This window comes from Lasiodiplodia theobromae (assembly GCF_012971845.1).
Source record: "Lasiodiplodia theobromae strain AM2As chromosome Unknown scaffold_39, whole genome shotgun sequence".
Classification (NCBI taxonomy): domain Eukaryota; kingdom Fungi; phylum Ascomycota; class Dothideomycetes; order Botryosphaeriales; family Botryosphaeriaceae; genus Lasiodiplodia; species Lasiodiplodia theobromae.
This window is the reverse complement of record NW_023336518.1, coordinates 45,375-62,023: the sequence shown is the minus strand read 5'-3', so window position 1 is coordinate 62,023 and position 16,649 is coordinate 45,375. Positions and strand designations below refer to the sequence as shown.

Genomic DNA, 16,649 nt, shown 5'->3' with positions numbered 1-16,649 from the left:
CACGGAGCAAAATTTGTAGAAGCATTGAGAGAGGGAGATCGCATTGCCGTATGGGCGAGATCTCAGGTAAGTTACTTCACGTTTAGTTTCATCGTTTTAAAACCTTATAAACGCTAATAATTACTCGAACCACCTCATAGTCCTTGGACTGGGTAAGCTATATAAGACACATCAGGATTGTCATAACCGTCATGGTATGTAGCAAAACAAGCAGCAGCGTCCGTTACAACAAGATACTAACATAGACGGATAAATCCAGGAATCGCCTGATCTATACTGGTTGCCTCAGGCCTATAGTCCCGGTCACGCTCCTGAGCAGGACCATGATGATGCGCGGGAAAACATCTTCTTTGGTAGTATCGGCCAACGCATCTCCAAAGAACTAAGCGACAAAGAGATGTTCAAGAAGCACGGGTTCTCCTGGCCACATCAGAAGATGACTGAAGAGATGGACGAACCAGGATTTTCGGAGATCAGGACCGAAATGGCACCCTGCGAGCCTTGCGCATCATGCGGTGGCCCAGTTGGGCACATCTTTGCAGTCAGTCAGGATTACGAGAGGGCTTACTGTAAGGAATGCATGCATGCAGCTGACGTCGAGCACGTCGTCAGGCCGAAAATGGTCTTCAACGAAAATGTGGACCACATCCTAGACGAAGGACCGTGCGTCACAGATGCAAACAAGACAACAACGAAGAGGATACCAAACGAACACTATACTGACTACAAGCCGCTGGACAAGGCAGCCCACGAGATCCGACTAGTGTTCATTATGCCAGCTAAAGATGACAATGAGCCTGTCAGCTGTGTCCTACTCGAGTTCAAACCTCCGGTTCAGCAGCAACATCACTATATTGCGCTATCGTATTGCTGGGGAGAGATGCAAAACCAGAGAGCTATTACACTCGCGCATATGCCAACTGGACCCGATGGTGGTGGTGATTACTTCACCCGCTTCAAGCCGTTCCGCGTCACCGAAAACCTCCACAATGCTCTGAGGAGCTTCCGAAAGTGGCAACGAGAATATTGGGATCCCGGATTCGGACGAAAACCCAAGTACCCACACTTTTGGATTGATGCCCTGTGCATAAATCAGAACGACAACGAAGAGCGTTCATACCAAGTCGGGATGATGGGTCAGATATATGCAAGTGCGGCGAATTTGTGGATATGGCTTGGTGAAGACAAAGCAATGCAAGAAGCTGCCAAGAGGGTCAAAGCCTATTGCAATGTGGTGCGACATGAGATCACCTCAAACGTGGATTTATCTGACGACCAGTTGGAGAAGCTGTCTCTGATTGCCGGCACGTATGGGGGCAAGGCGCACCTTCCGTGGGATCTCGTCCGAACACTTTCCCGTGTGTTCGACCGGCCTTGGTTCACTCGAATTTGGGTGCTGCAAGAAGTGTTCCGGACACGTGGGGAGGCATGGATCCATATCGATCCGGAAAACTTCGTTGAGTGGACCGATGTACTGCTGCTACAGAGACTCTCACAACGGATCTGTGCCCACGAACAGAAACAACCAAAGACTCCGGTTCCTACCATATGGGCAGAGTTGGTCCGCATCCGCTACACAAACACTCCTGATGCGTCTTTGACGGTTTTAGAGTTGTTTCGTATGACTTGCACTAGTTTCAACTCCGGCGATCCTCGTGACAAGCTATTTGCGCTCTTTGGCTTGGCGAGGGAGATGAACAGGTTGTCGACATCTGATTTGCCTGCAAGACTTGCAATTGACTACGACAAAACTGAGAAGCAGCTTTTCTGCGACTTCACACGTTGGTGCATCGAGAATTACCGCAACCTTGACGTTCTCAGTGTTGTTGCCGAAACCGTCCAGCAATTACGTCCTGATCAACACCGCGACGAACAGACAAACGACGTTGTCGAATTTGGCTATCCCTCATGGGCACTTTGGCACAGAGGAAGACCGGATCCTACGAGAGGCAATCTGGCGCTTTCAGGCTCACAATTCAGTCTTGCGGAGACCAAGGCTATCGACATGGATGCCCTGTGCGTCACACAATCTTTTGACTTATTGAGCCTACGTGGAGTACGCATAGGAACCGTAAGATCGATTTCCCCCCGTAAGTGGAAGATGCTTGCCAACGAGGGGGTCCTGGAACAAGTTACTCCTCACCTCAAGTCAAAACTTACTATTCCAAGGAACTTATACAAGGTCTGGATGATGATACAGAAGCCTGCGGATGACGATACGCAACCAACGCAAGACTGGCCTGGACACCCGAGAAGTTCTTACAATGGAAACTGGGAGGATATTTTCAGGGATCTTCTGGAAACGATCCTGCTCAGAAGCCCAGAACCCCGGGCCAGAAATGTTTGGGAGGAGCCGAGTTCAGCGAAGCCTCTTGCTCAATATTGGAAAAGCTACGATGCAGACATGCGAACACTGCCGCCAAGGATCCGTGAGTCTCTGCAACAGTCCCTCGAAGAGACCATCGAATCTAACACGGAAAGCCTTGGTTTATTGAGCTTCGATTTATCGGGACCTATCGGGAAATGTCTGTTCATGTCAGATGAGTGGAGACTCGGCCTTTGCCCATCTGAGACTCAGCTGGATGATACTATCGTTGCGTTGTTTGGAGGAAAAGTGCCGTTTATTTTGCGGCCCAAACAGTCTGCGCCACGACCCCAGCAAGTAGACGGGATTGAGTGGGAGCTTATTGGAGAGTGCTTTTTGCATGGAAGAATGAGCGCGAGTATTATTGATGAGAAGCTACAGAATGGAGCTACGGCTGAGCTTTTCCATCTTTCATAAGTATAACTCTACTTGTATATAGGAAATAGCAATGAAGTTTGGCTTAGCCGAAAGCTACTCTGCAATCGTGCTGGTCTCGTCGCTGTCACCTGGGTGTAGCGTTCATCCGCAAAAAGAGTCTGGACCCTGCATGGCACCGAATGATACCGGCATCGATTGCAGAGTCGCGTCTAATGGAATCCAACTCGGTACACCTAGTATTTCGAATACCAGCCGTCAGAGTAATGTAGACTCTAATGATCTGCAGTTTCCAGAAGGCGAACAAGGGCTTTTCCATGGATTAGTAAGCCCAATTGAATATATGTATAAACATCTAATAGCGGCTAACAGTGGTAAACAGTTTGAAATAGAATCATCTCAGGATAGAACTGGGCTGGATATTATTATGGACGTGGGCTTCAATAATTCGTTTCTGTAACAGTAGGCATTAAAGCCAAGTTTTCCGAAAGAAAACTCTACAGAAAAGACCCGTACACGTGGAATGGATAGCAGCACCTCTTCTCCGAGTATCCTTATTAGGGGTTCTCAAGCACTAATCTACAGGTATGAAAGTAAGCAAACTTTCTAAAGCTCTGAGAATACGATGCTTTGTTGGACTGGTCCTGCCAGCACCAGAAACGGTAGCTCTATTGTCTACAGATAGCAATTTTTTATAACTCCTAAGCGCAAATCTCCGGAGGTGTAGGATGGAGATTGTGTCGTATGAGAAATCCAAGAGGGCACATTCTTGTTGGCATTTTGGAATACCCCTTTATTCAATCGAACAATAGCTCTTATAGATTCCCCGCCAACCTCGCCGCCACGGCCGCCATGCCCGGCGGCCTCCCCACCAACAATTCAACCGCCTTCGCTACGGTCACGGTTTCATCATCAGGATTTCTCCCCATCAGCTGCTTTAATGCACCAAGATCCGGGTTTGCTCTCACCAACAGCACGCCGTCTTCATTCTTGTTTTCCAGCGCTACCACAAACACACTAAGCCCTGACATCTGGACGCCGTGGCCGAGGGTGTGGGCACGATGCTTGTCGATAGCGGCCTCGATTCTGGGGCTGGAAGGAAAGATGCGGGAGTGCAGGGCGGATTGGTTGTCGAGGTAGCCGATGCAAAGGTCTGGGCGTGCGCGCAGCTCAAGGTGGCAGCGCTCGATGCTGGCGGCCAGGGTCGGAGCCTGATGAAATTCGATGCGAACAATGGTAGTGGAGGGGAGGTGGTACAGGAGAGAGGCGGTGAAGGAATGGGCGACGGCGGTGAGGTCTTCGCTGCCGCTGAGATCGTAGACGATGTAGCTTAGGTGAATATTATTGTGAGAGACGGCTTCTGTTGGGATGTTGTCCATGATGATATAGGTGTCTCCAGCGGTGTCAACCTCTGAAGATATGTTGAGGTGGTGCTGTGGACGAGTTGCTGCACCTCCCTTTTTTCCACCTTCACCCTCGTCTTCTCCCGCCTTCGCCGCACTCTCATCATCTTCAGAATTCACATCTCCCTCATCCACGTCCTCAACCCTCACCCTCCTCATCTCCCCCTCAACCGCGTCCCACACCCTTATCCTAACAGCCTCCACCTCCACCCTCTCCAACGCCAACTCCCCACCCTCCTCAACCTCCAAATCCCCAGGCACACGTACCCTCCTACCGGCCCCACCTCGCCGCTCAAACCACACGAAAACCGGCCCATCCTCCTCTGCCCGCACCGCCAACAACACCGCCAACCCCCTCGGCTTCTCATACGCCGACGCCGCGAACCCAGGAATGCTGGCCGCGCCCCCGCCGCTCCGCGCCCGGATCTCGCGCCGCTGATGCTCGACGCACGCCAGCACGTCTGGCATGCCTGCGTACACGTCGATCCTGCGCGCAGTGCGCAGTGCGGGCAGCTCATCGGGCCCGCTACCGCCGAGGAGGAGGCGTACGGCGGACAGAGCGGCGCCTGCCGGGTCGGTGGTGGTAGGCGGCGCCGCGCTGGTGGTGTAGATTTGGAAGGATGTCGCGGTTGGTGGTGGTGATGACGATGAGCTGCCGAACCACACGGCGTGGGCGGGCTGCCCGGCGTGGTCGGTGGTGCGGGCGGCGTGCCAGGTTGGGAGCGGCGCGGCGGTAGCAGCGTGCAGGCGCTTGCGGGGTGGGAGGTTGGTGGTGGTGGGTTCGGGGGCGGACATGGTTGTGGTGTGGTGGGATGGGGGGAGAAGCGGCGGTAGAAGGAAAGGAAGAGAGAGTCAGGCAGGTAGGGATGTCGTAATATAGCTTCGATACAAGCATAAGCGAGGCCGGTCTTTTCATGCAGGCACCGACAGGGTACTACGTTAAGAAGCTTCGGCCCGCTTGCTTAATTCAGCCCGCCCCCAATAAAAACCCGAGCTAAGCAGCAACGCCAACGCAGTACCAGTACCCCAGCCAGAACTGGGTATCGCATCCGCTCCCATCCTCCTCCAGCACCGCATTCCACGCATACAATTCCGCCGCCGTGATGCCATTCTCCTCGGCGAACAGCGAGCAGTAATCCCCCTCGGCGGCCTGCGCATACTTGTTGCAATTACTAACAATGCTATTACCCTGCGTCGGCGACGGCACCGCCGCCGTCGTTGTCGTACTCGCAGCAGACGTCGTCGTCGTCGCCGCGGGCGTCGAAACAGGCGCGTCCGTCGTGCCGACGCAGTACGCGTACCCGGCCCAGAACCCGGTCGAGCAGTCCTCCGACACAGCTGGGTTCCACGCGAGGAACTGCGCGGCGCTGATGAGATACGTCGTCTCGACCGAGGCGCAGGAGTCGCCGTCTGTCATGCGTTCGTCAGTGAGAGGGCGTATGTATTGCGGGGAGGAGCCTGCGTCTTACCCTGTGCTATGTACCACGCGTTGCAGTTGGCCGGCTGCCCCGTCTGCGTCGGGCCCGGCGCCGTCGTCGAGGGCACGGCCGTGCCGGTTTGCGTGCCCGTCGTGGGTGGCGCCGTCAGCGTGCCCGTCTGCGTCGTTGTTGTTGTCGAGTTGTCGTCGCCGTCGCTACAGCCGATCAGGTCGACGTAGTCATCGGTGCGGACGCAGTACTGGTATCCTGCAAACGTCAGATGATGCATGCAGGTTGTGCCGAAAGTGCTTACCGAGCCAGAGCCCGCTACAGTCGGCGCCGACGGCAGGGTTCATGGCGTAGAACTGGGCGATGGTGAGGCAGGTGTAGTCGAGCACGTCTTGGCACGTCAGCCCGGCCTCGACGTCGTAGTAGTACGTGCAGTTCGCCACTGCACCGTCCTGCCGGGCACTGTCAGCTACGTAGTCTCATCGAAGGGGAAAACATACTCTGATAGGCGCAGACGTCGTTGTGGGAATTGCCGGCGCTGGCACATCAACCCAAATTGCGCAGTAGCTGAGCCCCGTGGAAAGACTGCAGTTGGCAGACGATGCATTGAGCGACGGGTTCCAGTACGTCAGATCTGTCACGCTGATGCCCCAGAATCCCGCCACAACGTCACACTGTGTCGTGCCGTCCACTGCTGCGTCTGGAAACTGGTAGTCGTCTCCGTCCATGTAGATGTTGCAGTCTCGACGAGTGCCCAAAGCGAGTGGTAGCCCTGTTGAGCTTGTCGTGTTGGGCGTGAAGGTGGCATCCGGCCAGCTATCCCATGGAATCATCTTTGACCGTCAGTTGCTACTCTCGTAAACAGAGGTGGATGCTTACAGAGTATGTTGGCGTGGCTGTGACGTATCCGGGGCGGCCGGAATACGTGTTTACTGAGCAACACCGTCGTCAGCAAACAGGAAGCAAGCTGAAAATATGTACCATCACTTACTGTCGCCTACGGCCTCCACGCAGTAACTTTCGTCTGCGTAAAGATTAGTGCAACTGTGCAAATTGTTGTCAGCAAATTCATCTGGCACAAAGAGGGAGGCGGCTTACTTCTCATTGATTGCAGGGTTCAAGAAAATAAAGTCTTCAAGGCTGATTCCAAACTTGAGGGTGAGGAGGTTGCAATAGTCTCCAGCAACAGCTTGGTAGTACTGTCCACACTCTGTATTGGTTCCATCCGCCACATTGGTTGGCACAGGTGCCGGCGTTGTGGCAGTCGTGGCTGTGAAGGTCTCGTTGGGCGTGATATACTTCTGGCCAGGCTCATCGATGCACACTTCAAAGCCAATGCTGCTGTTCAGGTTACTGCAACCTGCGTTGATCGAAGGGTTCCATGCATGTAGCTGCACGGTCGATATACTGTTCGCTGCCGCCATCGAATCGCAAGTGTCGTTCTGCTGTACTGTGTACACGCTGCACGTATTCACGAGGCACAGCTCCCCTGTCGTGGGGAAGTCGTTGCACCATGCTGGGAGATTGTTGTCAGTCATCAACCACATGGTGCCGATTCCCTGCGATTTTGCTATTGAGTGGCAATCATCGCCGCTCTGGATTGAGTATGTCTTTGCAGCACAGGTCGGCGTAGGTGATGGTGTGGTGGATGTGCTCGTCCTACAAGACAGTCAGTTTGCGTAATGGATCAGGCAGGCCACCACTCACAGGAACGAGAGAGTTGTCGTGCTCAGAGGCAGACCTGTGACCCCGCAGCTCGATGTGAGTTGCTGATAGACAGATTGCGCCTGCAGCATCGACCCGTCGTAGTAGGGGGATCCTGCAGCAAACTGAAGAGCTTTGACGGCGCAGAGGTCGCATGCAGACAAGTTTCCGCCGCCTCCGGATGCAGCCGCAGCTCCCAGCACTGCATTGCAGTACCGGCCCGAGTCCGTGCGGCATGTCTGGTTATAGTTGTACCTCACGAGGTTTGGCACGGTTTCGATGGGGGCACTCTCGTTGTATGCATCCGTCCAGGGCACATCGTGGCAATTGCCAAAGATGCCCGCTTCCCAGGACGCCAGGGATTTGTCGCACTCCGACGTGCATGCCAACTTCAACAGGGTCTCATTGTAGTAGTTGCCAGGCCTGAAGGTAAAGACGACGGGGATGCACTGAAGGTCCGCCATCCAGGCATTGCCGCACGCCTGTGAAGCGTTCGCCGGCACAGATGCATTGGAGAAGATTTGCAGGGCTAACGCCCTGAACGCAAAGGAACCGACAAACAAAAAATTGAATAGCATGACGGCAGAGAGATGAAGACTGAGGATATGAAGGAACGACGAGTATGGATTTAGAGCGGATGAACCTCGACCTTCGCTGAATACAAGGACAGTAAATTCAGAAAAAAATTGTAACGTGATATTGGGTTGCCTCCGTCTCTGACTGCCGACCACGGATGTCCAGGCGATGGTGCCTGGCCGAAGGATCGCAACCGCTGTTCAAAAAGTCGTGTGTCTGCAAGGTACCACCGTTCCGGGGTCAGGTTGGCGAGTGGGGGCTGCGCGGTCGAAGTTTGAGCTGCCTAATACGGGTAGAAGCCGGGCCGGACCGTGCCAGGCGTAGCCTCCGCTCCGCTAAGCTCGTGTTGTGGCGTTGCTTAGCGGCGATAAGAATACTACAAGCCCTACTACTCAGCCTTAGCCAATCTACCCCGCTCCACTATGCAAATTACACAATGCCTGTCTGAAGGGTCAAATGACACACCACCCATCCGCAAAAAGCAATGTCGCCTCGAGCTGTATGCCCTTTGCTGCACAACCCATTTACTGTTTCAGCCCCCAACATCCCAAAAGTGCTATATCTCTTTCTTTCTAATGCAGTCCTTCAATATTGCATCGGAGCTGAGGGTTGCGAAATGCCTGGAAATGGCTGTTGGTCAATTTTCTATGCACCACTGTCAGGCGAACCCACCACGAGACCCTCAAAGAGTCGGCTTTCAACGACTTTCTCAGCATGTCGGTTCCGCCCTTCGCTTGAAGGATTCAGTACCATGTGCTGGATGATATGAGCCCTATTCTGGTCGGTAAGGCGGTCCGCTGCCCTGTGATAGCATATTTGTGACCACTCTGATCCCGCTGGTTCTCGCTCGAAAACACACCCGAGCTCTTTGCTCTCCTCGCTCCTTCTCAGCTTTCGTTGAATCATGGTTCCCTACAATCGAAGATCGATCATTTCTCTTTCCGTTGTCTCCCTCTCCTTTTTTCTGCTGTTCAATGCGGTCTTGGCTTTACCATCCGGCCTCAAGCCGCGGTCTGAAGATGTCCAACCGACCTGCGAAAACCCTGCGTTCCCTTCTTACTTTGACTTCTCCGTAAAGTCCCGATCTGATGACCCTGGGAAATGCCCCAATGTCTCTCGGCTTTTCCGCAGGGAGTCAGCAGATGCCGACGACTACTCCTGCTCGGAAACCAAGCCATGCAAGAACGGTGCCTGTTGCCCCAAGGCCACTGGGCAATGCAACTATGGACCAGACGCGTGTGGCACAAACGGAGAGTCCCCCAATGACGTCTGCTGGAGCAACTGCGATGCTCATGCCGAGTGCGGCAGATACTCCGACCCGCCCGGTAAAGAATGCCCTCTCAATGTTTGCTGCAGCGAGTACGGCTTCTGCGGAATGACGGACGACTTCTGCGCCCAGACGGATGATCCGGACACAGGCTGCCAGAGTAATTGCGAGCAACCAAAGTCTGGCAAGTCTGACACAGACGTCCAGAAGCGCATCATCGGCTACTACGAGTCCTGGGCGCACGACCGCAGTTGCCAGGGCATGGACTTCAAGGATATCCCTGTCGAAAGCCTAACCCACCTCAACTTTGCATTCGGCTACATCACTCCCGATACCTTCGAGATCGCACCTATGGAAGGTGTCGATGCCAAGCTGTTCTCCGACTTCACTGCGCTCAAGAAGCGGAACTCGGGGCTCAAGGCGACCATTTCACTCGGCGGCTGGAGCTTCAACGACAATGACACATCAACCCAGCCAGTCTTTTCGGACTTGGTGTCGTCGTCCTCGAATCGCCAGAAGTTTATCAACAACCTTTTCTCATTCATGCGACACTACGGCTTCGACGGAGTTGACTTTGATTGGGAGTATCCCGGAGCACCTGATCGCGGCGGTCATGACGAAGACGGCGAAAACTATACCCTATTGATGAAGGAGTTGAAAGACGCAATCGCAAAGCAGCCCGAGGATTACGAAGTCTCTTTCACAGCACCAACTTCCTACTGGTACCTACGGTGGTTCGACTTGACCAACATGATGAAACACGTTGACTTCATGAACCTCATGTCGTATGACTTGCACGGCGTCTGGGATGCCGATGATCCAATCGGCAGCCATGTTTTGGCTCATACCAATCTTACCGAAATCAAGCAATCCCTCGACCTTTTGTGGCGTAATGACGTGGACCCAGGAAAGGTCAACCTCGGCCTGGGGTTCTACGGCCGTTCTTTCCAACTGGCCGATAGCTCTGTAAGTTGCCCAGACCAATGGTAGAATCTGAACTGACCATTAGCAGTGCTGGCAGCCTGGCTGCCTCTTCAAGGGCGGTGCGACCAAAGGGGCGTGCTCGAAGAACTCGGGCACCCTGACGTACAAGGAAATCATGGACGTGATCGATACTTATAACGTATCGCCCTACTACGACAAGGAAAACGCCGTCAAATACATCACGTGGAACAAAGACCAATGGTACTTCATCCCTCCAAACTACCTTCAACCGCTGGCTAACCCACCCAGGGTTTCCTACGATGACAAAGATACCTTCCAGCAAAAGGTCAAATTTGCCAACGACCAAGGGCTTTCAGGCCTCCTCATCTGGGCCGTCGACCAAGACACGACCGACCTCGCCGCGCTCCGCGGCGTTCTGTACCCAAACGAGCTCAAAGCGTTCAACAGCGAGGCCGACAAGGCCGACTACTGGAAGGAGAGCGGCGGCGGCGACTGCCGCGTGACCGAGTGCGGCGGCAGCTGCAACCCGGGCGAGGTGCCTATCACGACGCAGCCGTGCGGCCAGTCGACGGGCTTCTGGGGCGGCTACCACTCGGACAGCGCCGACAGCACCCTGTGCTGCCCCGTCGACGCCGCGCCCGACAAGAAGAACTGCCAGTGGCACGGCAACCCCCCGCTCTGCGACGGCCAGTGCGACCCGGGCCAGGTCGCCCTGGAGTCGAACAAGTGGGGCGACCACGGCGACTACTGCACCGACGGCCTGAAGTTCTACTGCTGCGATGTGCCAGACGCCAAGGCGATTGATTGCAGCTGGAAGGATTCGTGCTCGTCGGATGAGACGCTGATGACGTTCGAGGGCTCGTTTCTGGAGACTATTGCTGACTTCTCTCAGTTCTTTGGTCTGGTTGGCGAGGCGCTGGCCGAAGTGCTTGATGCGTATGATTTGGATTTCGGCAAGATGTTTTGCTGCTCCAAGGAGGAAGCCAAGAACTGGAAGAACTGCGCCTGGGCGGTGAGTCCTATGCTGATGCCGCTGAGGGATTTGAGCTGATACCAAGCAGGGCACAACCGGAAAAGGTATCTATAGCTGTGATGATAACCATTGTGCTACCGGCCACCAGGTGGAGCTCGCAAAGAGCGAGTATGGTGAAGGCCAAAATTGTTTCCCTCAGTAGGTTCCCTTCTCTCTGCCAAATGTGTCAAGACTCTAATCTTTCGTAGCCTGGAACGGACACGTGCATTCTGCTGTGACCCGGAAAGCGGCAAATCACCATTCTTGCCGGTGCCTTTGGAGTATCTGTTCCCCAATCCACCTAGTGATGACGAGGCGAATCCGGAATTCAAACTCGAAACCGATGACACTTGGGGAACCGGGGAAGATGAGGGCACTGAGGGAGATCCTAACGTAAGAATCAAGTCCATATATACCATGTTTCCTGTAACTGATGGAAATAGAAATCGGCGTTTGGGTTCGTCATCATCACTTCCCCCGAAGAGATACAACAGTCTTTGGACAAACGAGATGGCTCCCATTGGGAAGTTTTCGATTGTTTCAACTCCATCAGCGAGGAAGAGCAGACCGTTCGGATGGTTTGCACGGATTATTCGGAAGACAGCAATTGCAACAAAATATATCTCGGCCACGGCGTGCCTGGTACCATCCTGGAGATGCCAGATGGAGTAAGTAGAAGTTTACTAAGGAACTTGCGGATAGACGGCTGACAAACGTAAAGTGCGGCCCAGGAAAGTACGCTGTTGCGAAAAACATGACCGTCTCCGAAAACCAGGAGCTGCCGCATCATATTCGCAAGCGAGAATTCATTGGCCGGGAGATCTACGACTTGACCTTTGACTATGACTTTGCAAGAGTCCCTCGCGATCTTGGCGAGAGTCTGATGCGCATCGACTTCTCCAATGAAGAAGGCTATTGGAACAACGTCGTCAACAAGGCCGGAGAAACGAAACGCAAGCGCTCTCTTGAGGACGTTGGCAGAAACCACAAGCGCTGGCTTGAGGATGAATGGCGCGATGACGTGCATTTCGGGGCGCTAGATAAGCATGAGATACACAAGCGGTGGTTTGGAAGTGGCGTCATATCCTGGTTGAAGAACCTCATCACCACGGGGACTGCCAAAGTTACCGAGGAACTCAACCACCAGGTGGACGAAACCATCACCGCCATTCTGGTTGACGAACAGTGGGGTCCCTGCCCCGTAGGCCCTGCCACTGTAAGTTACGCCTGGTGGCTCAAGAAAAAGATGATGGCTGACCTAGACCGTCTCAGGCGCAAGCAAACATCAAAGCAGAGATATCGGCTCATCTCCAAGTGGACACCAGCTTCGGAATCACCATCATCACGACACTCAATCTTCCGAATCCTCCAGACCTCAGTCAGTCGTACTTGTATTTCAAGAACAAAGGCTCGGTTACTGCCAGTTTCTCACTCGACGCGGTTGCATCTTTGACTTACGACTCTGGAGATATAAAGATGATCGGGCTGGATGACTTCCCAGGAGCAACTTTCAGGGTTCCCGGTATGTAGCGAGTTTTCAATCCGAAGGAGGCCTTGCTCACGTTGCGTAGGTATCGTCACAGTAGGCCCCAATGTTGCGGTCTACGGATCCCTTTCGGCATCATTTGTCGTTGCCGGCCACTTGGATGCCCAGGTCAACATCGCGTCTTGGGAAACACAACAAACGTACCCGCAGGAGTCTGGATACGAACCAAAAGCCCTCGAGGATCCAAACCGCAGTGGCTCTCAAACACTTGGAACGCCCGAGTTCAATTGGGAAGTGTCTGCCTCCGGCCAGGTCGAGGTTCACCTGAAACCTACCGTTACCTTCGGTATTGTTTTCGATGACAGATGGAAGGTTGACAATGCCGCTGTGCATCTTGTTGCTGACGGATCTGTGGTATTCTATGCGAGTGCTGCAGCTGGTAGCGATTCGAGCACATGTCCCTTCAAATACGGCATCAACGCACAAGCGCAGCTTTACGCCCAGCTAGATGCACCAGACCTCTTTGGCTGGGGAGGCACCACCAGGATACCAATTGCAGAGCTGCCCGCAAAAGACATAACACCAGGCGGAAAAGGCGAGATCTGCCCGGCCCAGGAGCCCACCAAGCGTGACGTATGGACTCTCAGAGCCCCATACCAGACAAGGCAGCCGGATGCTCTCAATCACTCGAGATATGTTCCAGCACTGGATCCATGGGGAAATGCATTACCTGCAGCTCTGAGCTTCATCGAACCTGCTGGCTCTCTATCCAAGCGCGAGAACCACGTAATTCCGCCCATGTTCACGATCCCCGACAAGTTCAAAAAGTGCCCTGGTGGTGGAGGAGAAACACCCGGAGAGGCGTGCGAGCTGTGCTACACCATCGGCTTGGCCGAAGATGACGACTCCTCGTCCAAGGCTCGCCGAGCACTACTAGAGCGAGATGGTGATGATTCATCCTGCCCGTATATCCTGCCCCCTCCGGATGCACTCTGCACGGAAGCCAAACTTTCGAAGAGGGTACTGTACGAAACAAAGACGTACTCGTGGAATGGCCAGGCGTACCCCTTCTCCGAATATCCTCAATGTGGACTCTACAGCACAGATCTGCAAGTTTCAAAGTAAGAAAAACTACTATCAGTGTTCTGATTAGCATGTTGACCCGTAACCAGGTGGTATATGCCAAATAACGACCGGACGCAAGCATGCACTCCAGCCATCGTGAAGAACAGCATCCGCAACAAGGACAAGACGGTCGCCGGCGTTAGCGTTAGTAAATTTGCTACGGATCACGTCTTCGAGGTTGGTATCATTACCATTTTCCTCCAATGGCTCTCGGGCACCTCAAAGAACTACGCAAACGGCGGACCCATCCCCTTCCCTGCCGGCTGGACCGCAGCAGACACGGCGTGGGTCGAGCAGGTGCTCGGGGTTGCGCAGACAGGCAACAACAACGGCTTCCTCTTCCAGTACAACGGCAACAACTGGGACTGGCTCGACCACGTCGCGTCCGAGGCTCTCGGCAGCGCCCTCAGCAAGGAAACACGCGGCCTGCTCGCCGTCCTGCTGCAAGACGTCAACTCGGTCAAAAAGGACTGGACGCAGGGCAACCAGGTTTCGCCGCCGCCGACGACGGGCTCGCAGTCGGGCGCGACGCAGGACGTGCGCAACTCGGCCGCCGTCTTCCAGTACCTGCAGCACGCCGACATCCGGCCGCGCTGGACGCAGCCGTCCAACGAGGTCGAGGCCATCTGCGACGCCTTCGACTCGGCCTTCACCTGGGGCCAGTCGCCCCAAGGCACCACCGAGCCGACCGGCCCGCAGCGGCCCAACGGCGTCACCAGCTGGGGGCTCCGCACTCTGTGGTGCTACTGGATCGACAATCACATCGACCGCGCCCAGCGCAACATCGCTAGCTACCTCGCAACCTCCCAGGCCGTCCTCAGCAGCTTTGCCGGCGGCCAGAGCCAGGTCGCCGCCCACTTCATCACCAACCATATGACGTCTGGCACCGGCCTGGCCAATGCGAATCAGATGCATTTCCCGCGCGCCGCGAATTGGGCCAACAGGCCGTTGCCAGGGACGAACAGTGCGGCGAGCACCTCGAGCAGATACATGTTGTGGGGTGATAGCCGAGTTGGGGGAACGAATAACGCGTTTGGTCCGCTTGGTGTATGAGAAGGCGGTGGGAGTCATGGGAAAAGCATTGCAATGGAACGCATATAGCTACTAAGTAGAGTGATGAACTCTAACGTCTCCGCGTTCCGCCGTTACTAAACTCAGTTGATATCGAAAGCCGGGGTTCTGCCCACGACAGATCGTCTCATCCGTCTTAGAGCCTGATGAGTAATTTCGCGAATCAACAGTTCCGAAGCTGCGGGCCGGCCGCCTCATTCTTCCAGCCGCCCCCAAAACCCGTTCCCCTGGCCACGTCCCGGCCACAACCCTGCCCACGGCCTCATCGACCCCACATATTTTGCGGGGTATCGGTAATGCGTAGAGATGACGCTGCCGCGTCATTATGATCACGAGATTAGGGCTGGGCGGGAGATTTGGATTTGCATGCCCGCTGTAAAGATTCGGCTTCTACGCTGTGGTATCATTTCCAACATACATTTCGTGCTATCATAGACTAATAAATACAAAATACTTGTGGTGATTGTTTGCGAGTATCTGTTCTTGAATCAAGGAAATAATTTGCGTTCTCCATTGGAGGGGCTCTGTCCCCTATATGATAGAGCTCAATCTTCTGGGTGCCGTAGAGGATAACCATGCGTATCCTAATGCGGCGAGTGAGTGACAACTGCCCTGTCCTTCGTTACTAACGATTGCTCTGAGATATTGTTCGCTTTTGCCGTCGGATCTGGCCAACCTCGATTCTTTGATGCCGACCGTGATTGCTGTCCGCTCGATGGAATATCGGAGAGCTGGTGGTGCTGGGAATATTTTGATTGCTGTGAGCTCAATGTTCCATCCCGCCAGCTGGTCCAGAGAGCTTTCATGGAAGGCATGTTGGACGCGATGATAGCAACATTGATCTCGAAGGAGGAGATGATGATCATCTTGCCCAGTGTCCAAGTGAAATCGGGACTTCTGGAGAATTCGAGCAGTACCACAAGACGGAGCGCGGAGACGAGGACGGCGGCACCACCGGTGCAGATGACACTAAGCACTTGGAGTTTCCGGCGCAGGGTCATCTGCAGCTTCCAGACTGTATGAATTGGAATGATGAAGATGGCAATGTCCAACGACAGCATCTGCAATACGACGTCAGTTACTGGGATCCTCAGAGCACATGTCGGTATCCTTACAAGGGAGTAGGGGACAAAGTAAGTGACTGAGCTGTTCAGGCAGATGGTGTCGGGGTATTTTGCTGGGTTCCAAAATGCTTCGAGCGGAATGCATTGAAGGCAATAGAGTACCCATATTCCCACCGTACAAAGAGCGTTGCACACCATTGCCATGTAAATAAGGATGCGGAAAGATTGAACGTGAGAGAGACGCATGTAAAAGAGCAGGAAGCCCATCTTGAGATGGAAGTGCATCCAGATGTAGTAGATCTCGATGGCGAAAAGCCCCTGGCCCATTCCTGCATCAGACAAGATTCATTCAAGTATTCCAATGAAGACATACCTTGAGGAGTTGAGTGATGTAATCAGGGTGCTCGGTTTGCACTTTTATGATGTGCAAGCCGGCACCATATTTGAGGAACACATATAGGATAGCTTGGAGCCCTGCGTTGAAGAACTGCTACAAGTCAACATTTATCCATCAAGTCCAGGGGGTGGCCAACAAGTAATGTGATAGAAGCCCAGTCGTCTAAGCCGAATGATTTAATGAAGAGCCGTATGTAGGTTCGAGCAATCGTAGTGACCGTAGCAATAGCGAATAGCGGTGTGATTGTCCAGTAGCAAAGCGGCTGAAGTGTTGACAGCGACATGGTGTACATCTATTGTCTGCATCTAGAGTACAACAGGGAGGTGTGGAGTTTTGGGCCCAACGCATAGCGGAAGCTGCTCCAGGGCTTCTTAGACCCCGGCCAGACCTTGACCCAAGTGCAAACGGCACGGGACGTGATTCCGCAGCCAG

General features: G+C 54.0%; 5 protein-coding genes across 5 annotated transcripts; 2 read left to right on the top strand and 3 right to left on the bottom strand.

The window, feature by feature from the left end:
- Nucleotides 1–191: 191 nt before the first annotated feature.
- On the top strand, nucleotides 192–2,094 carry LTHEOB_10461 (Heterokaryon incompatibility protein; the record flags this gene model as incomplete). The annotated part of the gene is made up of 3 exons (XM_035507109.1): nucleotides 192–194; nucleotides 260–2,016; nucleotides 2,067–2,094. The coding sequence occupies 3 exons, from the start codon at nucleotides 192–194 to the stop codon at nucleotides 2,092–2,094; spliced, it is 1,788 nt and encodes a 595-aa protein (XP_035367770.1).
- A 1,461-nt stretch (nucleotides 2,095–3,555) lies between these two features.
- Nucleotides 3,556–4,938, bottom strand: LTHEOB_10460 (Coatomer beta' subunit; the record flags this gene model as incomplete). Its single annotated transcript, XM_035507108.1, has 1 exon — nucleotides 3,556–4,938. The coding sequence occupies one exon, from the start codon at nucleotides 4,936–4,938 to the stop codon at nucleotides 3,556–3,558; it is 1,383 nt and encodes a 460-aa protein (XP_035367769.1).
- A 199-nt stretch (nucleotides 4,939–5,137) lies between these two features.
- Nucleotides 5,138–7,852, bottom strand: LTHEOB_10459 (uncharacterized protein; the record flags this gene model as incomplete). The annotated part of the gene is made up of 8 exons (XM_035507106.1): nucleotides 5,138–5,553; nucleotides 5,613–5,828; nucleotides 5,875–6,022; nucleotides 6,071–6,403; nucleotides 6,450–6,502; nucleotides 6,562–6,614; nucleotides 6,669–7,229; nucleotides 7,278–7,852. The coding sequence occupies 8 exons, from the start codon at nucleotides 7,850–7,852 to the stop codon at nucleotides 5,138–5,140; spliced, it is 2,355 nt and encodes a 784-aa protein (XP_035367768.1).
- Nucleotides 7,853–8,754: 902 nt separating this feature from the next.
- Nucleotides 8,755–14,738, top strand: LTHEOB_10458 (Glycosyl hydrolases family 18; the record flags this gene model as incomplete). Its single annotated transcript, XM_035507105.1, has 10 exons — nucleotides 8,755–10,083; nucleotides 10,130–10,302; nucleotides 10,351–11,074; nucleotides 11,124–11,233; nucleotides 11,284–11,467; nucleotides 11,518–11,742; nucleotides 11,796–12,290; nucleotides 12,347–12,596; nucleotides 12,646–13,681; nucleotides 13,733–14,738. The coding sequence occupies 10 exons, from the start codon at nucleotides 8,755–8,757 to the stop codon at nucleotides 14,736–14,738; spliced, it is 5,532 nt and encodes a 1,843-aa protein (XP_035367767.1).
- Nucleotides 14,739–15,340: 602 nt separating this feature from the next.
- Nucleotides 15,341–16,509, bottom strand: LTHEOB_10457 (Integral membrane protein; the record flags this gene model as incomplete). The annotated part of the gene is made up of 6 exons (XM_035507104.1): nucleotides 15,341–15,381; nucleotides 15,433–15,817; nucleotides 15,872–15,933; nucleotides 16,000–16,138; nucleotides 16,194–16,307; nucleotides 16,435–16,509. 6 exons carry the CDS (start codon nucleotides 16,507–16,509, stop codon nucleotides 15,341–15,343), a joined length of 816 nt encoding a protein of 271 aa, XP_035367766.1.
- Between the last annotated feature and the right edge of the window lie 140 nt (nucleotides 16,510–16,649).